Source organism: Myxocyprinus asiaticus, chromosome 38 (assembly GCF_019703515.2).
Source record: "Myxocyprinus asiaticus isolate MX2 ecotype Aquarium Trade chromosome 38, UBuf_Myxa_2, whole genome shotgun sequence".
Classification (NCBI taxonomy): domain Eukaryota; kingdom Metazoa; phylum Chordata; class Actinopteri; order Cypriniformes; family Catostomidae; genus Myxocyprinus; species Myxocyprinus asiaticus.
Genome location: NC_059381.1, coordinates 39,535,951 through 39,563,409, shown reverse-complemented (window position 1 = coordinate 39,563,409; position 27,459 = coordinate 39,535,951). Strand labels below are relative to the sequence as shown.

General features: G+C 41.2%; 1 protein-coding gene across 1 annotated transcript in view; it reads right to left on the bottom strand.

Moving 5' to 3' along the window:
* The window catches only part of LOC127429129 (follistatin-related protein 4-like), a 503,881-nt gene that overhangs the window by 11,008 nt on the left and 465,414 nt on the right, over positions 1–27,459 (bottom strand). Inside the window, exons 10-12 of the mRNA XM_051677965.1 lie at positions 4,962–5,096; positions 1,161–1,187; positions 140–258 (exon numbers count right to left, since the gene is read on the bottom strand). Coding sequence (XP_051533925.1) covers positions 140–258; positions 1,161–1,187; positions 4,962–5,096 — 281 coding nt within the window. The remainder of the gene's footprint in view (positions 1–139; positions 259–1,160; positions 1,188–4,961; positions 5,097–27,459) is intronic.

Sequence of the window (27,459 nt, the reverse complement as noted above, 5' to 3'; positions counted from 1 at the left end):
AATGTATTCATCCTACTCACCTACATACCTGAAGAACATACTTTTTTAATGACCGAGAAGTATGTTCTTCATCAAAAGCAGTACATACTGTGACAGTTTGGAAATTCTGACACAGCCATTCAGTTTCGCTAAGTCTTACATTACTACCCGGAATCCTCTCCATCCGTTTGATATGTCTGCGGATCTCACAGTTGTCTGGCTGGAGTATTGTGATGCCTTCACTGGAGAACACATAGAACATGTTTGCCACACTCAGTCCTACAACAACAAACAAGCACATGAGGGAATAGCTTTATTCATGCACTTCTTGTAAAGAAAACAACACAAAACAAAACAGGCTCTGTCGGATTAGAAAACAGCCTCAAACAATCCAATTGTCCATCTGTAAGACAATATTAAAATCTCCTGCAACTTGTGTAGCCTAAGAGGACTCCAGAAAGTACATTTGCAGTTCTGTCACCTGCCAGCAAACAACAGCTGCTAATTAGTGGGCACACAATGCTGATGCTAGCTGCAGACTTGTCATGTTGTCAAAAAGCATGAGGTGTAAAAAAAAAAAAAAAAAAATAGAATAAAATTGCATGTAAACTATGTGTGCTGTAAAGCTATACCGCTTGTCTTTAATGCTGCAACTAATCAGCGCTCATTGTTGGAGAATTATTTTACAATCTTCTCAATCAGTAAAAATTATTATGATCATTCAGTGAATGTGGTGGATGATGAGCTGGAGAGATAATGTGAACTGACTGTGGTCATATTAATGAAATGCTATTGTTGGAGTGTCCCGCCGCCTCAAAATTATTTTAATTGATTTTAGCCTGTGCTGTGGCATTAAAGAGCATCTTAAACTGTCACAGAAAAACTGTGTTAGATGAGAATTTTACATCTAAAAAGTTGAAGTTGAAAACTTCTTATGTTATTATTTGACAGTCAGAAATTTGAAATTACGTTGCACAAGTGACAATTTATTGACATTAAAAACTTAAATGAACAGTTAAGTTCATTTAACCCCCCATTAAAAAAATAAAAATAAAAACATTAAAAAGGCAGAATGTTCACCTCACTCACCTATATATTCATATTATGCACTATCATCTATAACATAGATCTATCATACAATCTATCATACATCATACAAAATATCAAACATATAGCTGTACCTTCCTCCCTCCAGAGGATGTTGGCCACTGCACCGACAGCATGAAACAGTACAGGACAAAGAATGTTAGTGAATGACAGAGAAAAACACGAACATGAAAAACATCAGAATTCAACAAAAATATTTTCTAGATTATTTAAATTGCAGCCACTGTCCTCTTCATTTGGGATTATTATCAAATGTGTCACCTCTCCATTATAAGCTTCTTTCAGTTTAACTGACAAGATGAGTTATGGCATTTTTATTATAATACTTTTGATAAAGCTGGTGAAGAGTTCATAGAAAGGATATGATTTTTTTATTTTTTTATTTATTTATTTTTTTTACTTTATAGGGCAAGCTATATTGATATCTTCTAGTTATATCATGATTCTTTTGCAATGATCTGTGCTATTAAAAGTGTTTTGTGTTTACATCATTCAAGCTAGCCAGCTAATATTTATTCCGAAATTTGTCATTTATTCTAATAAACGCTTATAATAAAAGATATCAAAATAACCAAAACCGCTTGAAGAATCATAGACATAGACAAACCATATATTACCATAACTGTCTATTTATTGGCAACAAGTTTCATCTGTCCTTTTCATTCCTTTTTTTGTTCTTCATTTATATCACAAAAATGTTAGAGCATGAACCAATCATTTAGCAACTTCTAGATTAAAGTTATATCAAACACTGCAAAAACCTATTTTTACAAGAAATGTCACATAAAACTTGTTTGTTATTTAGTGGAGGGAATTAACTCAGAATTATGTTTTTCTGTCTCTGTCATTAACTTGTGACTTAAGTCTTTTGAATCCGATCAAAAGAGAAAAATATGTAGCATGTATACACTATTCAAAAGTTTGAAACACTTGACTGAAATGTTTCTCATTAAAAATCTTTTGATCTGAAGGCGTATGCTTAAATGTTTGAAATTAGTTTTGTAGACAAAAATAATTGTGCCACCATATTAATTTATTTAATTATAAAACTAAAATTTAATAAAAAAAGATTTTGAAATTGATGACATGGACCAAATAGTAAAGCAGCCAATAAGTGCCCAATGTAGATGGGAACGCCTTCAATACTGTTTAAAAAGCATCCCAGGGTGATACCTCAAGAAGTTGGTTGAGAAAATGTCAAGAAAATGTCGGCAAATTCTAGGCAAAGGGTGACTACTTTGAAGATGCTAAAATATAACACAGTTTTGATATATTCTGGATTTTGTTTAGTCACAACATAACTCCCATAGTTCCATTTATGTTATTCCATAGTTTTGATGACTTTGCTATTATTCTATAATGTGAAAAAATTATAATAACGAATGAGTGTTTCAAAACTTTTGACTGGTAGCGTATGCATATATACTGTATGTATATAGAGATGTATATTGAAAATTAATGACGGCAAAAGAGAACACGAGTTAGGAGGTGATTTCCATGACGAAAGGCTTGTTATGGAATCTTAAAAGTTTTCATCCAGGAAACATTATAAAGTGTTCTGTTTACATTTGAAAAGAAAATCTAAAGGTCAGTAATACATCTCTCTCTTTCTCTCACTTTCTCTCCAACCAAATATTTTGAATAATCATATCATCATTCTAGTCCAATGCATTGGCATCTCAATTGTATTATATCCCGTATTAAATCAAATGTATCTTTTAACGACCTAAAACACCAATTGAACTTATTTATTTGTTAAAATTGCATAATTGGCTTTAGTTGATTGCCATCTAAAAATAATCTGTGTGCTGTAATTTATGCAATTTACATTTGCAGATGAAGAAGCTGAGCAAACGTGAGCCAAGGTAGAGAGTGGTCAATTTAAAATCTTTTAAATATTTCAAAAGCTAGTATTTCGTTCAACCATTTTTTTTTTCATTCACAGAATTATAGGGCAAGCTTAATTTAAGTTTGCGTAAAGAAAAGGCAATTATTAATAAGCCTAATGATATCTATCTATGTATGTATCTAACTATCTATCTATCTATCAATCTATATTTCCATTTGGTAATATTGTTTCTCATTTGGTGATTTATTTATTTAATTTAATGTTTCTTTTTTTTTTTTTTTTTTTTTTTTTTTTTTTTGGTAATTTATCTAATCCAGAGAATATGCAGGCATTTATTAAAAGATAAACAATAATTTAATATAGACCTGGGCTAATATTAATGTTCCAATAAAGCACATTGAAACTTTTCTCCAAGTATTGTGTATTTATTTTTCATTTAACATAACTTGTTAATCATATCTTGACACAGCAAAGGATCAGGAGATGATTTTCAGTGATTAATAACTTAAATTTCACTCTCTACCTCACACAAAGCTATGGTATGCCATCAGAAAGCACATCAAATGCAGCACATTGTCGTTTGGACTACTTTTGTACTGAACTTTGACATTTTTCTGAATAAATTATTATGATTGCATTTATGTGCCTCTTACATTTTTCAATGCTTAAGAAATTGTTAGGGTTATGTTTAGGCTCTGGGGTGTGATCAATGGTTCTATAATGGCTCTAAAATAAAAAAATAAATAAATTAGTATATCATTGTCATTCCTGTCCAAACACGCCTCCTTTCTTTGCAAATTAGGCTTATTTTAGATTGCGCTTCATTCAAAAATATTGCCTGCCACAATTTACATCTCCCTTTTACCACCTGATGAAAGGAGGTAATATATATATATATATATATATATATATATATATATATATATATATACTGTATATTTTTTAAAGAGATGTTTTTTTTTTTTACATTTTCATATCAGCAGTAATTAATAAAATGATGGAGAAGAGCATTATAACCAGGCTAATTAAACGGCTCTCTGGAATACTTGATTCTGATTTGTCAATGGCACCATCTCACATTCTGATTAACAACCACTCATCCGGGGATTAAGTCATATCAGATTGCTAATCCAGGTATTGCGAGTCATCTTTGCTACTTTTCGTATCACTTTGCGATCTCTACTAGTAAGCTAATAAAATAATTTAAATGGTTAAATTTGAATGTTCTTCAATTTTCAATGTTTTGTGTACATTATTTATTTGGCAAGTAGTCTTGTAATAAGCTGGATAATGAGCAGTCAGGTCGTCATTTTCGCAAAATAAACAACAACAGAATTCCAACGCAAACTGGAGATGGAATTCAGGTTTTGTCAAGTGCACTTTCGGCATGTTAAAAATATCATTTAGGTATCTGGATCACAGTAGTCAGTGATGCTGTTAATTCCTGCCAAAGTGTCAGATAACAGTAGTTTGCTGCATCCTCCGCTAAACAGCGCTCAGAAGAGGCACTTCAAAATTGCATTCAGTAACAAGTTTGTGGGACTTGGGGACAGAGTTCACCAAACTTGGACTTTTAAGATGCAGCGAAGTACAACATTTCTTCAGAGTAGGTTGCATTTCCAGTTTCATTTGAATGGGAGTAAATGGAGTGCGAAGTAGTGTGACTGCCCCTTTATTCCTTTAGTGAATTGGACACTAAACCAGCTCAGACAGTGCATGCAAATAACCAGAGCTTTTACTGGTTGCAGTTCATTCTAAGTGAATTCCCCCCTCAGTCTGTACTATCACTCAGAAAAATTATTCCTGGCAAAAGTAAGCTGGAAACAAAACATTTTAATTAGATTTTTTTTTAGATATACGTAACTTTGCTAAGTATAAAATTACACTGTTAAAAGTGGTAACCTTAGAATTAGATTTGTTGGTGTACCTTAATGATTCAGTGATGTTAAATAATAAGTTACCACTTTTTTTTTCAGTGTAGTAAAAATTATTCCAAATGTGTGCTGAAATAGCTTTCATCACTTACATGTCTTGTGTGCTGAGTCTTCCACAAACAAAGACGAGATGTCTTCATCCACGCCAACTTCATTCTTTGCGATGCAGGTATAAGCTCCAGTGTCTTCATAACGCACGCTAGCGATGTGTAATTCACTGCCATTAGCTGAACAAAAACACAAACACAATACAACAAACAGTTATACTGTATAATTGATTGCATTTTCCTCTTCACTATAAATTCCTCAAAACATACACACAGAAACATGTTGATTCCAACACAATCAACAAGCAATTACAGGGCAATAATATTAATCATAAAAGTAAGAAAAAGCTACCATCAACTTTAAGGTTTTTGTTCTCAAATGATCAAAATAAAAACTCGAACAATAACATATTTCATTAATAGAGCTTTGGGTGGGATGAATCCTTAAAACCTATAAGAGTTTCCCTGTGGTGTAGCTCATACTGCTACAGCATATAAAACCCGATACTTGGATTTATTGAGCGTCTGTGTTCTTTTTCCACCAGCAGAAAAAAAAAATATTTTGAAAATGGAAAAGAAAGAAAAGGTAAAAGATAAACAGGAAAACTCCAGTGTGCACATACAGTAGTCCTTTTGTTGGCTGTACAGTATTATGTAGTAACATCTAAATTAACTGGTTTTATTGAATTCAACTATAATATGTATATATATATATATATATATATATATATATATATATATATATATATATATATATATTATTATTATTATTTTTTTTAATGGCATAATCAACCTGAATTCATTAGGTTACACCAATGAAATTAATTTTTTAGGGGTTCGATCAGGCGAAATATCACTGCTACACACTGTAAAAAAAAATTCAGCACAGTCAAAATTTAAACTTAAAGGTGTAATCTTTTTGTGTTCCACAAAAGAAAGTCGTATGAGTTTGAGATGTCATAAGGGTGAGTAAATGAGGAGAGAATTATATATTTTTTTGGGTGAACTATCCCTTTAATTTTAATTGCTTTTATTTTTTAAAGTAAAATCAAAGTTACTGCCTGCAGCCTTTTGAAAGTTTTTTTGGGCACGCCATCTACACCGGGGCACACACGTACATTGCTTGACCAAAAAATATAATACAGCACAGTACAGCAAAGCAATTTAGAATGATTTTATAATATGTAAGCTACCATTATAGACGTGAGGTGTGCTAGGAGCGTTACTTGTGCAGGAGCATTTACCTATGCCTCATTGTCCACAGGTTCAGGCTGTGCGTGTGGTCCATAAGGCAGGGTTCGAAGAGGAAATAAATAATTTGCATGCCTGCTGCCTTCTTTGGATGTGGTTGCCGTATATTAAGCTACCTTGAAATCGAACCGTCATTCCCTGTAACCCGTAGTCACCATGGAAGGTGCATAAATCTAAAAAGGTATAACTGCAGGCCGGAGATTTCAAAATGAAGGCAGAATCTCCAAAAGAGGGCGGGGTTACTCCAGAATGGAGCAGAGTTACACCAAAAGGGAGTTGTACCAACTCCAAAAGGGAGCGCCTCTTCCACACACAGTTAGGGTTAGGAAAAGGGTTAGGTTAGGGGCTCCCTTTATATTTGCTTGGCGGTTTGGTGCTCCCGCCCCTTTTTGGAGCTCTGCCTGTAGCTATATCTTTCTCCCCAAAGCATCGAAAGGAAAGGGAAAACATTAGAATTACTCGTCGCCGCTGCGGAGGGCGTGTTATTGGCACAAGGTCTCTAGAGTCACCAACGCAAGCTGGGGCAAGCCATGAAACCCGCACACGTGCTGTTAAATCAGCACGACAGGGGCTAAATCCATTTGTGTGCTCTATCACTGAATGCACACGAACAGAACCTATCCCTGCTTGAGCTATAACACACATATTTTTTGTTACTCTGAAATAAGACTACATATACACTATATTGCCAAAAGTATTCGCTCACCCATCCAAATAATTGAATTCAGGTGTTCCAATCACTTCCATGGCCACAGGTGTATAAAATGAAGCACCTAGGCATGCAGACTGCTTCTACAAACATTTGTGAAAGAATGGGCCGCTCTCAGGAGCTCAGTGAATTCCAGCGTGGTACTGTGATAGGATGCCACCTGTGCAACAAGTCCAGTCGTGAAATTTCCTCACTACTAAATATTCCACAGTCAACTGTCAGTGGTATTATAACAAAGTGGAAGCGATTGGGAATGACAGCAACTCCGCCACGAAGTGGTAGGCCACGTAAAATGACAGAGCGGGGTCAGCGGATGCTGAGGCGCATAGTGCGCAGAGGTCGCCAACTTTCTGCAGAGTCAATCGCTACAGACCTCCAAAGTTCATGTGGCCTTCAGATTAGCTCAAGAACAGTGCGTAGAGAGCTTCATGGAATGGGTTTCCATGGCCGAGCAGCTGCATCCAAGCCATACATCACCAAGTGCAATGCAAAGCGTCGGATGCAGTGGTGTAAAGCACGCCGCCACTGGACTCTAGAGCAGTGGAGATGCGTTCTCTGGAGTGACGAATCACGCTTCTCCATCTGGCAATCTGATGGACGAGTCTGGGTTTGGCGGTTGCCAGGAGAACGGTACTTGTCTGACTGCATTGTGCCAACTGTGAAGTTTGGTGGAGGGGGGATTATGGTGTGGGGTTGTTTTTCAGGAGCTGGGCTTGGCCCCTTAGTTCCAGTGAAAGGAACTCTGAATGCTTCAGCATACCAAGAGATTTTGGACAATTCCATGCTCCCAACTTTGTGGGAACAGTTTGGGGATGGCCCCTTCCTGTTCCAACATGACTGCGCACCAGTGCACAAAGCAAGGTCCATAAAGACATGGATGAGCGAGTTTGGTGTGGAAGAACTTGACTGGCCTGCACAGAGTCCTGACCTCAACCCAATAGAGCACCTTTGGGATGAATTAGAGCAAAGACTGCGAGCCAGGCCTTCTCATCCAACATCAGTGTCTGACCTCACAAATGCGCTTCTGGAAGAATGGTCAAAAATTCCCATAAACACACTCCTAAACCTTGTGGAAAGCCTTCCCAGAAGAGTTGAAGCTGTTATAGCTGCAAAGGGTGGGCCGACATCATATTAAACCCTATGGATTAAGAATGGGATGTCACTTAAGTTCATATGCGTCTAAAGGCAGATGAGCGAATACTTTTGGCAATATAGTGTATATACTGTATATACACTGGCGGCCAACAGTTTGGAATAACGTACAGATTTTCCTCTTATGGAAAGACATTGGTACTTTTATTCACCAAAGTGGCATTCAACTGATCACAATGTATAGTCAGGACACTAATAACATGAAAAATTACTATTACAATTTGAAAAAAAAGTTCAGAACTTCTTAAACTACTTCAAAGAGTTCTCATGAAAGAATCCTCCACGTGCAGCAATGACTGCTTTGCAGATCCTTGGCATTCTAGCTGTAAGTTTGTCCAGATACTCAGGTGACATTTCACCCCACACTTCCTGTAGCACTTGCCATAGATATGGCTGTCTTGTCGGGCACTTCTCACGCACCTAACAGTCTAGCTGATCCCACAAATGCTCAATGGGGTTAAGATTCATAAAACTCTTTTCCAGTTATCTGTTGTCCAATGTTTGTGTTTCTTTGCCTACTCTGACCTTTTCTTTTTGCTTTTCTGTTTCAAAAGTGGCTTTTTCTTTGCAATTCTTCCCATAAGGTCTGCACCCCTGAGTCTTCTCTTTACTGTTGTACATGAAACTGGTGTTGAGTGGGTAGAATTCAATGAAGCTGTCAGCTGAGGACATGTGAGGCATCTATTTCTCAAACTCTGATGACTCTGATGTACTTATCCTTTTGTTTAGTTGTACATCTGGGCCTTCCACATCTCTTTCTGTCCCTGTCCAGTTGTCCTTTGTCTTTGAAGAATGTAGTGTACACCTTTGTATGAAATCTTCAGTTTTTTGGCAATTTCAAACTTTGTAATGTGTCCACCCGGAGTCATTACACTGACGCACATGCCACAGCGCCAGAGCCGTTCTACCAAGTAGAGCCTATAAGTTTAGCATATGCGACGGTCCCGTAGACATACTATGGGCGGAACTGTCTTAACACAATACAGTTGAATGATACACTCTCTCCTTTGATAGAGATGCGGAGATTGTTATCTCATTAAATAAAAGAATCTCTGACAGCGCTTCCCTGTCAGTGATAAAATGATGGAGAAAAGAGGTCTTAGTGCTATTTGATGTACAAAACAAGCCCAGAAATCAAGTATTTTTCAGCCTATGTAAGGCACATGGTGAGTTCAAAGCGGCGCTCGATGCTGGTGTTGATGCCCTGACGCAAATCATGAATACAGCTTCATGAATGGTGTAAGAAAGAGGATAGCCACAGTCTATCGGCAGATTAATAGTGTGGATGATGAAAGTTTAAGAGATTTAATGCCCATTGCAATGAATATGCAACCTATGTTGGGACTAGTTCTTTCAATTACCCAAACTCCCACTTAGACTTCGGGAAACGTTTGATGTGACTTGAATTGGTGATATTTTAGTGCATTTCTAAGGTTATATTGTGTACATTTTGACAAGAAAATAAGTATATATAGTGTCAAATTTCAGCACACTTAAAATCTGCGATTAATCGCGAATAAAAAAAAAACATTTAAATTAAAAAATGTAATCGACTGACAGCACTAATACTGATATATATATATTTCAGTGCTAATAAGAGACACTGGGAGTACGTGATTTTTGTGAACATGTGTGGTTTCAGCTGGTCCTAATTTTTTTTTTTTTTGTAAATTTTGAATACATTTTTGTTCAAATTTATTGATTAATCATGATTTCTTCGTAAAAACTTTTGTACGCAGATTTCACACACAAATACATGCGTACACACGGTTAGTGAAAGAGGCCCAGTATTCTGTGCTAAGGGTGGGTGATATACCAACTGCAGTGTTGCTAGAGCTCTCAAAAAGAAACAAGCAACCTGGGCTACATTTCCCAAAAGCATTGTAAGCCTAAGTAGAACGTAGAAACCATTGCTATGCTTTTGAGAAACTTAGCCCTGGTCTGGAAAAACAAAATAAGGGAGTTGCCTCACTCAAAATCAGGAAAAATTGGCAATCCAATTTTTTCATGTCTGGGGGAATTGTCGGCATAGAAATCAAAAGCATATCAGCCTAAGTTTTTTCAATAAATGTATTCTCACTATTAAATGTATCCACAAAAATATTTCAAATATACATCCGGTCATCTAAAATCAATGAATAACCTAAATCACTCTCTCCTGCATGCACATGCTGCGCCTTCACGTTTGGACTAAATGTCACCTTATGCAGGCAGAATTATTATATTTTTAAACATTGATGTACCAAGAGAAACACATGAATGTTCTGTTTTAGTTTTGAATGTTACATTTATATAGCGCTTTTCTGACACTACACTCAAAAGCACTTTACACAGTGAAAAGGGTACTCTCCTCAACCACCACCAGTGTGCAGCATCCACCTGGATGATGCAACAGCAGCCATAGTGTACCCACCAGCAATTGGTGGAGAGGAGAGAGTAGAGTTATGGAACCAGTTAATGAATGGGGATTATTAAGAGGCCATGATTGAGAAGGGCCAATGGGGGGAATTTGGCAAGGGCACCTGGGTTACACCCTACTCTTTACAAGAAGTGCTCTGGGATTTTAATGACCACAGAGAGTCAGAACCTCAGTTTAACATCTCATCTGAAGGACAGTACCTTTTTACAGTAATCCCAACACTATACTGGGGAATTAGGACCCACACAGACCACAGGGTGAGCACCCCTGCTGGCCTCCCTAATACCTCTTCCAGCAGCAACCTTAGATTTCTCCAGGAGGTCTCCCATCCAGGTACTGGCCAGGCTCAACTCTGCTTAGCTTCAGTGGGCAACCAGTCTAGAGCTACAGGGTGATATGGCTGCTGGCCATCATGTACAGACAATGTTCTTCTGGAGTTAATAAAGTCCTGATTTACCTTTTATACTGATATAAATAACAACACTGAGGTAAAACAGAAGTGACCATATACTCAGTGCTCTTGACACTTCAGCTGTAATAAACCATATGAAACCAAACATCTGTATTAATGCATCATATCTACTGTAACAATAATTCAGTGAAGACTTGTAAACAACTGAGAAATTTATTTTTTACTTCTAATATGTTTTCTTGCATCTGGATTAACTGTGCATGTAGTAATTATAGGATGCAATAGGGCTAAAGGCCCCATGGGATAAAAGGCTCCTTTGATATTATTTTCTCTCAAAAAACTAAACTGCAACAAAAACTACCACAGCACTTTCCTAAACACCTATTTGCAATGCAGAAATTTCCTGATCCATGAGATCTTTGCATGTGGTGTCTAAATGTTGATTTTGAGACAATTTGATCAAAACATTTTTTTTATATATTTTAAAATGGTGCAAATTTCTGTAGCTAATGAAAATTCCTGAAATTAACACATCTATTTTGAGACAAAATACTTATATATTATATATATAAAACACGCTGTTTTTTGTTTGATTTATCAAGTGGGGGGAATAGATTTGTTCTGAAAAATGTTCAAAGTGGGCTCACATTGACTGATCCAATCACAATGGAGATTCATTTGTTAATAGAATACTTGAGATGTTATAAAATGCCAAATGTGTTTGAAATTATCAAGAAATTGTGCGACCTTTTCTCTTAATTTGTTACTCAAAAAAAGCATCTTTCTGTCTCAAAAGTATTTGCATTTGTTGACAAATTTTGCATTATAACTATATTGCCTCTATTTCTACATGATATCAATATAAACACATATCCCCACATATATTTTAGATCTTGATACATTTTGTGACCAGAAAGTTTTTTGTTAAGGTGTGCCTTTAGCCCTGTTGTACCCTATAAAGTATAGTTGTCAAAAAGGTCTTCAGCATGTCACGGAAGGCTACAACCACAAAGTGCAATTAGGCAAAGAAATGTGTGATGCAGCAGTTTCCTTCAGGATCAAAGCACTTACAATATATCCTACTAAAAAGAGAGAAGCCTAATTTTTCCAGGAACAGGAAGTGATGAAATTCTGAAAATTTACTGTGATAAACCGTATTTATCATAACAAAATTAACCTGTTATTAACCAACCAGCATTTAAATAAAAATGATCCTTACGGAACAATTGAAAGGGGCTTCATTCACATTTTGCTCAGGCTCTGCAAAAAAAACAAAAAAACAAACAAAAAAAAACATCCTGGTTACTTGTGTAACCTCCGTTCCCTGATGGAGAAAACGAGACGTTGTGTCGATGTAGTGACACTAGGGGTCACTCTTGGGAGCCCAAGACACCTCTGGTCTTTGATAAAAGGCCAATGAAAATCGGCGAGTGGTATGCAAATACCCCCATGGGACAGCCACCCTTCCAACCTCTCCTGCAGGAAGGAAAGCATCGATCCGACTGCGCATCTCTGGGGGTCTACGCGTCGGGAAGAACACCACTTAGTGAACAGATGCCACTTAAAGGCATAAAGGTGCCTCTTAGAGGGGGGTCCAGCCTGAGTGATCGTTTCTACCAGCGCAGGGGATTCCAGAGTTCTGGTCACGAGTGCCAGATGGTGCCCCATCCCTGAGAAAGATGGTCATTCCTCAGGTGAATTTGCCGGGGAGGGGGGGGTTCGCGAGGAGTGTGAGGTTCGAGAACCATGTCTGGGTGGGCCAGTAGGGTGCTACCAGGATGACCTGCTCCTCGTCCTCCCTGACCTTGCACAGGGTCTGTGTATGTAGGTTCACTGGGGGAAAGGCATATTTGCGAAGTCCAGGGGGCCAGCTGTGTGCCAGCGCAACTATACCAAGAGGTGCCTCGGTCAGGGCGTACCAGAGCGGGCAGTGGGAGGATTCTTGGGAGGCAAACAGGTCTACCTGTGCCTGTCCAAATTGACTCCAGATCAGCTGGACAACCTGAGGGTGAAGTCTCCGCTCGCCCTTGAGGGTAACCTGCCGTGACAGCGCATCAGCTGCAGTGTTGAGGTCACCCGGGATATGAGTGGCTCGCAGCGATTTGAGGTGCTGCTGACTCCAGAGGAGGAGATGGCGGGCGGGTTGTGACATACAACGGGAGCGCAGACCGCCTTGACGGTTGACATATGCTATCATTGCCGTGTTGTCTGTCCGAACTAACACATGCTTGCCCTGGATCAACGGCCCACAGGGCGAGCAGAATTGCCAGCAACTCGAGGCAGTTGATGTGCCAACGCAGCTGCGGGCCCGTCCATAAGCTGGCGGCTGTGTGCCTGTTGCAAACAGCACCCCAGCCTGTCTTGGAGGTGTCTGTCATAACCACGACGTGCCTGGAGACCTGCTCTAAGGGAACGCCTGCCCGTAGAAATGTGAGGTCGGTCCAAGGGCTGAAGAGGCAGTGACAGATCGGCGTGATGGCCACGCGATGTGTCCTGCAGTGCCATGCCCATCTTGGGACTCGAGTCTGAAGCCAGTGCTGAAGCTGTCTCATATGCATCAACCCGAGTGGAGTGGCCACCGCTGAGGATGTCATATGCCCCAAGAGCCTCTGAAAGAGTTTCAGTGGAACTGCTGTTTTCCATTTGAACGCCTTCAAACAGGTCAGCACCGACTGTGCGTGCTCGTTCGTGAGGCGTGCCGTCAATGAGTCCAACTCCAAACTGAGAAAAGAGATTCTCGGAGCTTGCTCTTTTCCCAGTTGACCCGAAGCCCCAGTCGGCTGAGGTGCGAGAGCACCAGGTCCCTGTATGCACACAGCATATCCTGAGAGTGGGCTAGGATTAGCCAATCGTCGAGATAGTTGAGAATAACGGGGCAAGAGCTGCCTCTGCAACCCTCGTGAAGACGCAAGGGGACAAGGACAGACCGAAAGGGAGGACCTTGTACTGATACGCCTGACCCTCGAATGCAAACCGCAGGAAGGGTCTGTGTCAAGGTAGAATCGAGATGTGGAAGTACGCGTCCTTCAGGTCTACCACCGCGAACCAATCTTGATGCCGGATGCTCGCCAGAATGCGTTTTTGCGTCAGCATCTTCAACGGGAGTCTGTATAAAGCCTGGTTCAGTACTCGCAGGTCCAAGATTGGTCGCAACCCACCGCCTTTTTTCGGTACAATGAAGTAGGGGCTGTAAAACCCCTTCTTCATCTCGGCCGGAGGGACAGGCTCTATCGCATCCTTCCGTAGGAGGAAGCTGGGCAGACGCCTGGCGAACTGAATCGCGTAGCCGAGTTAGACGGTCCGGATCAGCCATTGCAACAGATTGGAAAGCGCAAGCCACACATCCAAGCTCCGAGCGAGGGGTCCAAGGGGACAGTCTCATCGGACGTACCGGCAGGTGGGGCCTCGCGGCGGGGCGGAGCTCGAGGTGCCATGCCATGTTGTGGCCGTGCTGAGTTCAGGGACATACCTGGCTCCTTGTGACCACCCCGGAACAGCCTGGGACTAGGGAGGAAGAGGTCTGTCCTCGCGACCCGTGGAGACTGTCACATCAGGGTCGGATTTGTGCCACAGCTGGGTGTGCAGGGGCGGGGAGACTGCCGCTGGAGCGCCAAACCTGCAAGGATGGAAAGGTGGACGGTGGTCATGATGATGGCCGTGCACACTGGGTACGTGACCCAGGGAACGAGGAAACCGCTCTTTTGCTGAACTGTTGGGTACCACAGCCACTTGGGCATGCGGTGAAATTAAATGAAAAAGCAACAAAAGATTCTCCTCCCGGCCCTCCACCGGGGGATGTAGTGGTCTGCTTACCTGCTCCAAGGTGGGTTTCATCGTCCCAGGGTCGCCCGTCTCAGGGGCGCTTTGAAGTCTTCCAAGGGTTCATGGCGGCCGGCCGTGAGACGGGTGGCGTTTGCTTCCTGCGGTGGGCTCCACGCCAGGGCTGGGCCGAAGGTGCGGGCTGCGGCGGAGCCGGTGCAGTCACCGCAGGGGGATGCCCTTGGTGATGAGCAGGCGGGGTGTTGGATCTTGAGCCGCGCCGGGGCAGGATGTGCCGGATAGCCTCTGTCTGCTGCTTCACCGTCGAGAACTGCTGGGCAAGATCCTCGATGGTGTCGCCGAATAGACCAACCTAGGAAATGGGGGCAGCAAGGAACCGTGCCTTGTCGGCCTCACCCATCTCGACCAGGTTGAGCCAAAGGTGGCACTCCTGGACCACTAAGGTGGACATCGCCCGCCCGAGAGACTGCGCCGTGACCTTCGTCGCCCAGAGAGCGAGGTCAGTCACCGAGCGCAGCTCCTGCATCAAATCTGGGGCAGAACTACCCTCGTGCAGTTCCTTTAGCGCCTTGGCGGACTTGCAGGAGAGCCATGGCGTGCAGGGCGGAGGTGGCTTGTCCAGCGGCACTGTAAGCTTTGGCCGTCTTTTAGGAAAATATACTCTCTTTTCTTTGCCGAAGTGCCCAGGGGCGTTCTCTGCAGTGCATCAGTGCAGAGGAGGGAGAAGCCGCTGAAATGCGCCATCAGATCCAGCAGAGGTGAATGAACAGTCAGCTCAGTAAACATTGACCGTTCAGCTCCGAAGAGAAAATCTGAATGAGTGGTTACATACCAGCTCCTTTTATACCCGTATGTCAGGGGGAGTGGTATGCAAATACCACTCGCCAATTTTCACTGGCCTTTTATCAAAGACCAGAGGTGTCTCGTGCTCCCAAGAGTGACTAGTATCACTACATCGACACAACATCGAGTGAGTGACAGATAGGGAACTTTTAGTTTTCGTTCCTTGAACTGTTTTAGTACCTGTTCAGAAGTGATCAAATTTATGGCATTTTCCCTTTTTTAACTTCTGTTTTGACAAATCCTACAACATCGCTGTTATGATTGCTCTCTCTTCGAAGGAAACATTTCTTCTATTTGGAATGCACTATATGTCACTATCACTGTGGGTTGCTTTTCTCTCCTTTTCCAGCAGCACAGCACAGTCACACAGGCAGTAGGCGGCGAGAGAACGACACCCAGCTGCAGTCAGTTAGAGCTCATCATCGCTCAGCACGTCGCCCCAGTCCGGTATTAGTTCATCTCTTGCAGAGCACAACCAGACTGGGCTGCCCGGTTACACTGTGTTGCACCAGCTCTTATTCCTGCACATCAACAGCACTCATCAGATCCTTTCAGCACTTTCTATGAGCACGACCTACCACCAATTTCCATGAGCGCTGCCACATACATGCAAATAAAGATGCAAATAAAATCTACTAAATGCGCATAAAAAATAAATAAAATGCATATGCTCACTTGAGGTAAATACATTTTTTATTCGATTAGAAGAAATGTGCATAAACCATGATGGAAACACATTTACCGAATAAAATCCTACTGAATTTATTAGGAATAAAAGATGCGCATCAAAACAGTCATGAGACTGAATAACTCATTCATTACTGGACTAACCAGCGGACCAATCATCACATCTAAAATGTTGCACTGGTCATCCTGAAATAACAGTGTCTAGAAAATCCAAAGCCTACAAAGAGACTGGAGAGCATATAAGTCAAATACAAACTTGAACTGTGCTGAAGAGCAGGTTTGTTGACACTTTTGAAAAATATCTTATAGATCCACACGGTGAAATCATAAGGATGGATGAATGCACATACATAGTGTTCCCAGAACTGTGTGATGCACTGTCACTCCAAAACATGAGACAAAGTTCTTTACAGTGCCTTTTGTCTGTGTGCTCTAAACCGTGAATATTTTATTAATAAAACACTCACAGTTGCAACACTTTCTCCGGAAGAAATGATTTTGTTCTTTTGAACACATGGGATAGAAACACAGCTTTATTCGCACATTGTTTTTGCAATAATATGGTTTTTTGCATAAATTAAATTTGCAACTTGGATGGAAACATAGCTACAGGGACAGAATAGATTTGTTGTAAAATATGTGTACAGTGGCCTAAAATGACTGCTCCAATCACAATGGAGATTAATTTGTTAAATATGCCTGTACTAATATTGTAGTGTGGCTCCAAGTGTAACAAATGCAGGAACAAGTCAAGAGAGCAGGATCTAAGTGCAGCTTTGATTTAATAAGAAAATGAGTCCAGAAACAAAACTTGGAAAACTTAGGAACAAAACAAAACTAAAACTTGGGAACAGAACAAATGTCACATCCATGGGGGTAACAGGAAACAATAACTGACAAAGACACAAGCAAAAACAAGGACAAACATTGGGGCAAACAAGGTAAACAAGAAACAGCTAGGAACAATCAGGGCAGGAACCAGGAACAGAGACACAAGAAGGTAAACAAAACTTCAAACTAAAAGTCTCTTAAACATCTACTGACCTCTGGTGGTCACTAGGGCAAAACGTCTCAGGTGTGACATAACCCCCCTTTAAGGAGCGACTCCTGGCGCTCCTAAACATAACACCAAAAAAAAAAAAAAAAAAGTAAATGGAAGGAGCCTGGGAGGGCCGGAACTGGGTCAGGAGGCCTGGGAGGTGGCCACAGGGCAGGGACTGGGTCAGGAGGCCTGGGAGGCAGCCACAGAGCAGGGTCTGGTTTAGGTGGCCTGAGAGGCAGCCACAGGGCTGGGATTGGGTCAGGAGGCAGAGTCGCTGGAGGAGGAGTCTCTGGGAAAGCAGACGGAAATGCTAGAGTCGTCGTCTCTGGGAGGGCGGATGGAACCGCTGGAGGAGGAGTCTCTGGGGGGGTGGATGGAACCGCTGGAGGAGGAGTCTCTGGGAGGGCGGACGGAACCGCTAGAGGAGGAGTCTCTGGGCCAGCGGGCGGAGTCGTGAAAGCTGGCAGCGACTGGGAAACGACCTCCATTGTCGTGAGCATGGGCAGTGACAGGGGAACGACCTCTGTGGTCGTGAGCATGGGCAGTGCCTAGGGAGTAGGAGCCCTTCTTCATTTCTGCTTCCGGACAGCTGTAAGCACTGCTGCAAGAGACTCAGAAGGCTGAGCCGTGGGAGGCTCGATGAAGGAAGGCAGAGCCATGGGAGGCTTGAGAGGCAGAGCCATGGGAGGCTCAAAGGGCAGAGTCATGGTGCCCCTCCGAAAATTCCGCTAGGGCTGAAACGGGTGTGAACGCTGACTCTGGGATGGACGAGGCTGGCAACGCTGGCTCTGGGATGGACGAGGCTTCAAGAACAGGCTCGTTGGCCGTGGCAAGTGTGGGCATTGGCTGTGGCAGGCGTGGGCTCGTTCGCTGTGGCAGGCATGGGTGCCACGGGGTACTAAACATAACACACAGGGGGAGAATGTGAGCCTCAAAGCAAGGTCAATGAACTCTACTAAAGAGAGTTCACACCTGCCTCTAGGCATGTAGGACATCACCGGCTCATTGAGTCCAAGGTGATAAGTGCCCTTAAAACAAAATTCTCCCCAATCAAAATCCTGGGCAAGACTGCAGAAAAGCTCCATATACTGCTCTATGGTTTGGTCTCTCTGTTTGAGATGCAGCAGTTGCAAAGCCGCTAGATCCATAGTTGCTGGTCAGTTGTTCTGTAACGAATGCAGGAAGAAGTAAAGAGAGCAGGATCTAAGTGCAGCTTTGATTTAATATGAAAATGAGTCCAGATACAAAACTTGGAAAAACGCAGGAACAAAACAAAACTAAAACTCGGGAACAGAACAAACGTCACATCCAGAGTGCGAATTAAAGCCTGAACCCCCCCAAAGGGAGGTAAAACCAAAATTTTTGGAGGGTCTAAACAAATACTCATAGTAGGAAGCTTTAATTAAGTACTTATATAAATACTAAGATCCATTTCTATTTTTACATTTGAATCAAGCTTTTAATGTAATTCCGACCACCCCTAAAATGGGTCATACCATTAAAACTGCCCAAGGGGCAAGTGCATGCGTAGAGCATGGGACATAATTAGTTCATAAAAGGTGATTGGCATGGAGAGAGCTGAACATGATGTAAGTGTTTAAAATTTGAGTGCTATAAGTAAAATGTAAAATGTAACCCATTTTTTTGCCAGACAGTCGATGAAGAGAGTAAATGTCATTAATTGAATGTTGATGAACTGAGTTTAATGAAGCAAATTAGCAAGTTAACTTGGTGCCAAAAAACTAGTCGTTAACATTAACTCCATGCATCAACACTAGTAATTGCACATGATGTAAATTATTTTGCAATTTGCAGTCACTGTTATGCTTCCATGAGTTCCACCATACATGATAGCATTACTGGTTATGTTCTGCACTCGAGCACAAAGAGTTTGTGCCTGTTTTGTCTGATTCCTGCTCCAGTATAGCTGTCTGTAACTGCTGGTGGTCTGTGATCCGTTTCCAAACCTTTAACTGTTATAGATTATAGTTATAGATGCCAAAAGCTGACTCTAGGTCAGTGTCTGCAGACATTTTCCTTCATGACAAAACTGGATGCATCTAAGTGCAGAGAACATATGATTTGATGATGATGATGATATGATAATATATTTAAAAACATGTTGTAGATAAACGAACTAAGATGGTGTCATTCACATGCATATTAATTCACAAAGTAATGAGTTGACTGTAAAGTGATTATTTGTATATTAAAAATGCAGCCTCTTATTGTATACAGTAAAATGATATATGGTGGACAGGGCTGCATTTTCCAAAAAGCCGTTGATCGTAAAAAATTATGAAACATAGACTTGCGGGCTGTTTCTCAAAAGCGTTATAACTTAATAAGCTCTTGAAAATCGTCGCAGATCTACGAACACTCTAAAGTAATCGTGGATTGTCAATGTCAAGTGCATCTTAAGTAGACAGACTCGTGAAGGACGCCAGCTGGACAACCGCAAAATTACACCTAAACTTTACAGTTAGGATGTTCACACTTTAGCTTGGCTGTAATGAAAGAATACTTTATATTCTATTAAATTATATTTAATATAATACTTAATTAGTAATTAATATTACATAAATTATATTTAAAAATAAAAAATAATATAAAATTAGAAGCAATAAATAATATTAAATAAATGATGATGAAAACTGAATTAATATAGAAATAGCTGACACTACTCTTATATGTAGTTGGTTTATTGAATTTTTAAGAAAATATGCTATTTGCTGCAGGTAAATTACGTGTTTTAATGTTTGTTTATTTTTTAATCATGATTCAAAAGGTTATCGGCCATAATGAAGTTACAATGATGAGTGATTGACATTTAAGTACTACACGAACAGACAACGACTCTTAAGTAGCACTTTAGGTGTTTAGATGCGTGTTCATGTCAAGAGAATTTTTAGAAAAGGCTTGTAGAAATGGAAAGAATGTTCGTAATCTCACATATAGAAAAGTGCTAAGATTCATTGTTATCAGCAAACGCAACCCAGGTAATTTTGCCTACACCTAAAACTGCAACTGCTAGCATAAATTACATTCATAAATCTATTAATTATTATTTTGAAACTTTAACCAAACCCTTCTTTTTTGCACTCAGACGTCAAACATCAGTGAAGACATGAGTAAGAGAAAGGGATCAGACATAAGACATTTTTTACTACACAGAAAAGTCAGTTGTTGGAGCAGCTGAGAAAGTACAGGATTATTCATATTTTTAGGGTATCCATTGGATGGTACCAGTTGTCTTAAGATGAACAGCATTATTTGAATAGTAATATTTAAAGTTTGTGAACATGTGGTGTTGTTTACAGGACACAGGGAGCAACCAAAATGATAGGGAGGTAGAGGAGAGGCTAGGTTACACTGAGGTGAGTGAGAAATGAGGCTGCGATATACACTGTACTTATAACACAGCAATCCTGCTGTTTCCATCTAATGTTCCATCCACATTCATAAACCTTAATTTTTATTCTGATAGGGAGAATAATGGTGATGGTACTTGCCTTGGTAAGTCAGACTCTAACACTACTGTTTTTGCACTGATGTTTTTAGGAAATTGAGAGGGCGAGTCAGGCAGAGTCCAGAACATCTGACATGTCAGTTGTTATGGAGGTAAGCAAGACAAGAGAAAACACTGATAGGACAGAGTAGGTTTTTTAGTATTTATCTGTACCCCTGGTATATGCAAGTATAGATATATCAACATCTTATTTTAAGGCTAGTGATGATCTACCAGTACTTCAACCATCCCATGACTCGGATGTGCCAGATTGCTGGACTAGATTGCTTCTTTTGGGGAACATGGGTCTCACTGATAATGCAGGTGATTGTGTGTCCTGTAGCGTGGCGACCGTGCACGCGTGCAACCAAGCTTAGGTTCATAATGTCGATCTGTTCACTCAGCGTTTGCATGTCTAATTGTAACCCTCATTGGGGAATCAAGATAAAATATTCATGCGCGTCATCAGGCAGTACTCAGCATACGTGGTCTGATTATACCCATTAAGTAAGATCATACTCTCACGTTTTGTTGGTCGCTTCTATAGCACGTTAATCTCGAAGCATCATTTGACTTCATATGGTTACTTCCGCATTCTCCTTAAAGGGGAAGTATCACTGCTGCTACATGTCCTGACACTCTGCGTTAGGCTTTGCTCTACATTTCTGCATTTCATTATCAATTCAATGCTGTCTGCGCTCTAATACAATAATTACCAAGCGATCCAGGTATTAATTCCATATCCAGCATGTTACATGTTTCATTTATTAGAGTGGTCTGGCATCATTACAGTGTAAAGATTGGTTACTGGACTATAAATTATTTTATCAGTGATACACCATGAAGCTTCTAAACTATGGGGCCTTACTACACAATGGGGCTTTATCACACATGTTTGAAATTCCAATTTTCATTACACAAGTTTCTGCATACATTTCATTTTCTGCATCTGTGGTCAAAACATAAGCTCCCCATCATGCTTTCTACATTAGTCAACAACATACTTGTTCACTATTTGCTCGTGGTCGGGGCAGTGACATTTAGTAGCAGGTAAGTAAGGTATTTGTATGACTTTATTGAAATAATAATAATAATAATCACAGCTGCACAGCAACAGCTCCTCAAGGTCTATCAAAATTCGTGATCAAAGCTGGTCACTGGTTTTCTCCTGCTACAAGAAATTAATTCACCCAACCCTCAAACCATCAGCCATGTGCACCTCTCATCAGCATTAAGTAAACTCCATCATCCTAACATATCTGGTGGCAGCCTGGGATCACATTCATCCATCTGTTTCACACATCACCATTGCAGGGGTATTGCACAATCCAAGCTCGCCCTAATCGTTAGTGTTCAAATCTCAAACATTGTTTATCCTTTTGCAAGGATATTGCACAAACAGTGTTTGCCCTAATCGCTAGGGTTCAAATCACAAACATTGTTTATCCTTTTTTTAGGATATTGCACAAACAATTTATCCCTAATCGCTAGGGTTCAAATCACAAACACTGTTTATCCTTTAGCAAGGACATTGCACAAACAATGTTCTCCCTAATTGCTAGGGTTCACATGCATTCAGCAAGACATTTACAAACTTGCACTCACTGATTAATTTAAAGGTCCAAATTAATATTTTTGCTTATCTTTTTCTCCCCGACCATGAAGACCTGGTCTACAATTCTGTTTAGTCATTTTCTCTTTTCTTTTGGGGGAATCATTATTTAAGATTTTCTTTTGGGGTAGACTCCTCGCCCCGCCTCCTTTCATCTGGCATGATTTGATGGTTTGAGTTAGAATATCAGCAGACTGTCGAATGTGGCTTATGCCAAAGATTGACAATAATCAATTGTCTTGCTGCATTCCTTTAATAATAGAGTCCGATCGTCTGCGAGTCTTCTGATAGAAATTAAGCATAAGCATAGTTCTATTGACAGCCTCATAGCCATCATCTTTACACAATAATTAATTTAACCTGTTAGACAATCACATATAAACTCTCCCTCTAAAGGTCTTCTATCAGCCTTTCCTCTCTGCTGTTCAGTGTGCCAACGTGGATACCTCCACCTCCCCCACCACCATGAACTTGAACTGCTCAGGCAATTTCAGTGGTATGATGCTTTTTAGGGGTGGCTGAAATTACAACTTAATTTCAAACAAAGTTATAGGAATGCATATTAAACTATAATTATTATTAATATTATTAATAATAAAAAACTATGAAGTTCCATAAATATTCATTAAATAGAAATATATTTTTTCAACTGTCATACTCTACTAATGACTGCAAAAAGAAAAGCTGACATTGTTCCTGGAGGAGTTGTGCATGTGTGATATCTGATGACATCTGCTCTGTGTGTGAGTTCTCAGATCTATCACTCACCTCTGACGCTCTCTTGATCACAATACAACACCCTGACTGAACGCTGTCTGTCACATACTCCTTACATACGCTGTGTCAAAGATTACAAACGCACAGTACACCTCTCTTTCTACCTTTATTTTCTCATCTCCTGCACTCACCTTTCTTCTCCTTTTTTGATATTATTCTGTCTATCCTCTTAGTATAGACTCAATTCAAACAAGAGCTTCCTACCTCGGGTGGAAGTTGACTGCTTCATAGTTATAATTCAGCTTGAGTTCATTAACATATTTATTGAGATATGTCCATATCAGGTGCATTCATTGACCGCATGTACTAAGGTGGTGACTGAATAGTGAACCAAGGGCATGATTTGAACAGAAACTTACAGATCAGGTCTGAAGCTGTGGCATAACAGTTAGAGCACATACTCTAGCACATTAAGCTATGGTGCTCATGCATGTATTGCAAATTCATGCCTGGCTCATGTCATTTTCCAATTCTATTCTCCCCACCATTTCCTGTTCTCTCTCTACTTTTTAAGATCAAATAAATTTGAACTGGCTTGTGATTCCTTACTCTCAGTCTGGTTACTGGAGTCTACCACAGACTTTGTCAGTTCGAACCAGTCTGGCCATTCTCTGTTGACCTCTCTCATCAATAAGGCATTTCCATCCACAGAACTGCCACTCACTGGATGTTTTTTGTTTTGTTTTTGGCACCATTCAGAATAAATTCTAGAGACTGTTGTGTGTGAAAATCCCAGGAGATAAGCAGTTACACAAATACTCAAACCAGACCGTCTGGCATCAACAATCATCCATGTGATTATCTAATCATCCAATCGTGTGGCAGCAGTGCAGTACATAAAATCATGCAGATATGGGTCAGGAGCTTCAGTTAATGTTCACATCAACCATCAGAATGGGGATAAAATGTGATCTCAGTGATTTGGATTGTGGCATGATTGTTTGTGCCATATGGGCTGGTTTGATTATTTCTGCAACTGCTGATCTCCTGGGATTATCACACACAACACTCTAGAATTTACTCCGAATGGTGCCAAAAACAAAAAAACATTGAGTATGCGGCAGTTTTGTGGATGGAAATGCCTTGTTGATGAGAGAGGTCAACAGAGAATGGCCAGACTGGTTCAAACTGACAAAGTCTACGGTAACTCAGATAACAGCTCTGTACAATTATGGTGAGAAGAACATCATCTCAGAATGCGGGTTGTTGCTGTTTTGGCAGCACGAGGGGGACCTACACAATATTAGGCAGGTGGTTTTAATTTTGTGGCTGATTGGTGTATGTACACTCACTGAGAACTTTATTAGGAACAACTTGTGATGAGGAGGGCGTGGCCGGGCTGTAAGGATGGACGCCTGGCGCTGAATTACCCCAATCAGCTGAGAGAGGTATAAAGAGGAGCTGGAGACACCAATGAGAGAGAGAGAAGCATGCAGCCGATGTATGTGTGCTTTCTACGTTGAGCCAGGAAGGCCAACAGTGTGAGCGACACACAGAGCTGTGTGTGTGTGTGTGTGTGCCAGCAAGTGTGTGCTGAAAAGCAGTTTTATGTTGTGTCCAAGTGAAACTGTGTCTAATTAAAATCTTCCGTGAACTATTCACCCGGCTCCCGCTTCCTCCTTCCTAGGGAAGGCAAAGATCTGCCTATACATTCATGCAACTGTCTATTCAGGCAATCATGTGGCAGCAGTGCCATGCATAAAATCAGGCAAATAAGGGTCAGGAGCTGTTTTTTGGGGATTTTATCTACTTTTCTCCCCAATTTGGCATGCCCAATTCCCAATGCGCTCTAGTTCCTTTTGGTGGCGCAGTGACTCACCTCGATCTGGGTGGCGGATGATGAATCTCAGTTGCCTCCACTTCTGGATCAGTCAGCCCATGCATCTTATCACGTGGCTTGCTGAGCGTGTTACTGCTGAGACCTAGCGTGTATGGAAGCTCATGCTATTCACCGTGGCATCCATGCACAACTCACCACGCACCCTACCAAGAGCAAGAACCACCTTATAGAGATCACGAGGAAGATAACCCACGTGACTATACCCACCCTAGGTTCCAAAGCAACTGGGCCAATTAGTTGCTTTGGAAGCCTGGCTGGAGTCACTCAGCACACCCTGGATTCGAACTCGTAATTCCAGGGGTGGTAGTCAGCGTCTTTGCTTGCTGAGGTACCCAGGCCCCAGGAGCTTAAGTTAATGTTCACATCAACCATCAGAATAGGGAAAAAAATTGATCTCATTGAGTATTTCTGTAACTGCTGATCTCCTGGTATTTTCAGTAACAACAGTCTCTAGAGTTTACGCAGAATGGTGCCAAAAACATCCAGTGAGCCACAGTCCTGCAGATAGAAATGCCTTGTTGATGAGAGAGGTCAACGGAGAATGGCCAGACTGGTTCAAGAAACCAGAAATGCAAGGGTAACTCAGACAACCACTCTGTACAATTGTTGTGAGCAGAATAGCATCTCAGAATGTCGAACCTTGAGGCGGATGGGCTACAACAGCAGAAGACCATGTCAGGAACTCAGTGAGTGTATACACACTGATGAGCCAAAACATTATGACCACCTGCCTAATATGCTGTTGGTCCTCTGCGTGCCACCAAAACAGCATCGACCCACCAAGACATGTACTCTTCAAGACCCCTGAAGTTGTCCTGTGGTTTCTGGAACCAAGATATTATCAGCGGATCCTTCAAGTCCTGTAAGTTGCAAGGTGGAGCCACTGTAGATCTGACTTGTTGGTCCAGCACATCCAACAGATGCTCAGTCATATTGTTCCTAAAACCATTCCCGAACAATGTGTGCAGTGTGACAGGGCGCATTATCCTGCTGAAAGAGGCCACTGCCATTAGGGAATACCATTGACATGAAGGGGTGTACCTGGTCTGCAACTATGTTTATGTAGGTGGAACGTCAAATTGACGTCCACATGAATGGCCAGACACAGGGTTTCCCAGCAGAACATTGCCCAGAGCATCACACTCACTCCACCGGCTTGTCGTCTTCCCACAGTGCATCCTGGTGCCATCACTTCCCCAGATAAATGGCGATGTTTAAAGAAAACGGGACTCATTGAACCAGGCGACCTTCTTCCACCGCTCCAAGGTCCAGTTCTGACATTCGCGTGCCCATTATTGGTGCTTTCGACAGCGGACAGGGGTCATCATGGGCACTCTGTGTATTGTGACACATTCCTCCCATTACCATCATTAAAATTTTCTGTGACTTGTGCCACAGTAGACCTTCTGTCAATTCGGACCAGACAGGATAGCCTTCGTTGCTCTAACACATTGATGAGCCTTGGGTGCACAACACCCTGCCACCAGTTTGTGGTTTGTCCTTCCTTGGTCCACTGTCAGTAGGTCCTCATGACTGCTGACCGGGAGCACCCTACAAGCCTTGTAGTTTTAGAGATGCCCTGACCCAGTCATTTGGCCATAACAATTTGGCCCTTGTCAAAGTCGCTCAGGTCTTTGTCCTGCATTCAACACGTTGACTACGAGAACTGATTGTTCGATTACCATCTAATCTACCCAGGCCTTGACATGTCGACTTGTTAGGAGATGATCAACGTTATTCACTTCACCTGTGAGTTGTCATAATGTTTTTGCTCATTGGTGTACAGTACTGTGCAAAAGTCTTAGGCACATAAGATGTTTCACAAAAGCATTAGTCTTAAGATGGTTATTTATATCTTCAGCTTTATTGTGTCAATAGGAAATATAAATGTTAGACCCCCAAACATTAATTTTTGCAAATAGAAATGATTAGAATTGAAGAACAGGGAGCCCTGCAACAGATGTCATGGCCCCCACAAAGCCCCCCACTGAACATCGTGTCAGTCTGAGATTACATAAAGAGACAGAAGCAATTGAGACAGCCTAATTAGATAGAAGAGCTGTGGCAAATTCTTCAAGAAGCTTGGAACATCCTATCTGCCAACAACCAAGAAAAACTGTGTCCAGGTGTACCTAGGAGAATTTGTGCTGTTTTAAAAGCAAAGGTGGTCACACCGAATATTGATTTAGCTTTTTTATGTTTACTGACTTTGTATGACATTAAGTAATAAATAAAAACTATTTATGTCATTAGTTTTTGAAGACATCCTCACTATGCAACATTTTTCACAAGTGCCTAAAACTTTTGCACAGTACTGTATATATGTGTGTGTGTGTGCGTGTGTGCGTGTCCATAGAAACACAAATGTTCATTCTGAAACACTGCCATCTCAATTTCCACTGAACATTTTGGGTTAGTCTATATCCAGCATCCCTAAGAGAAATAATTAACTAGAAATGCTGAAAAACATCATGGAAATGCGCCTGGGGGGAAAAAAATTCCACAGAAAGA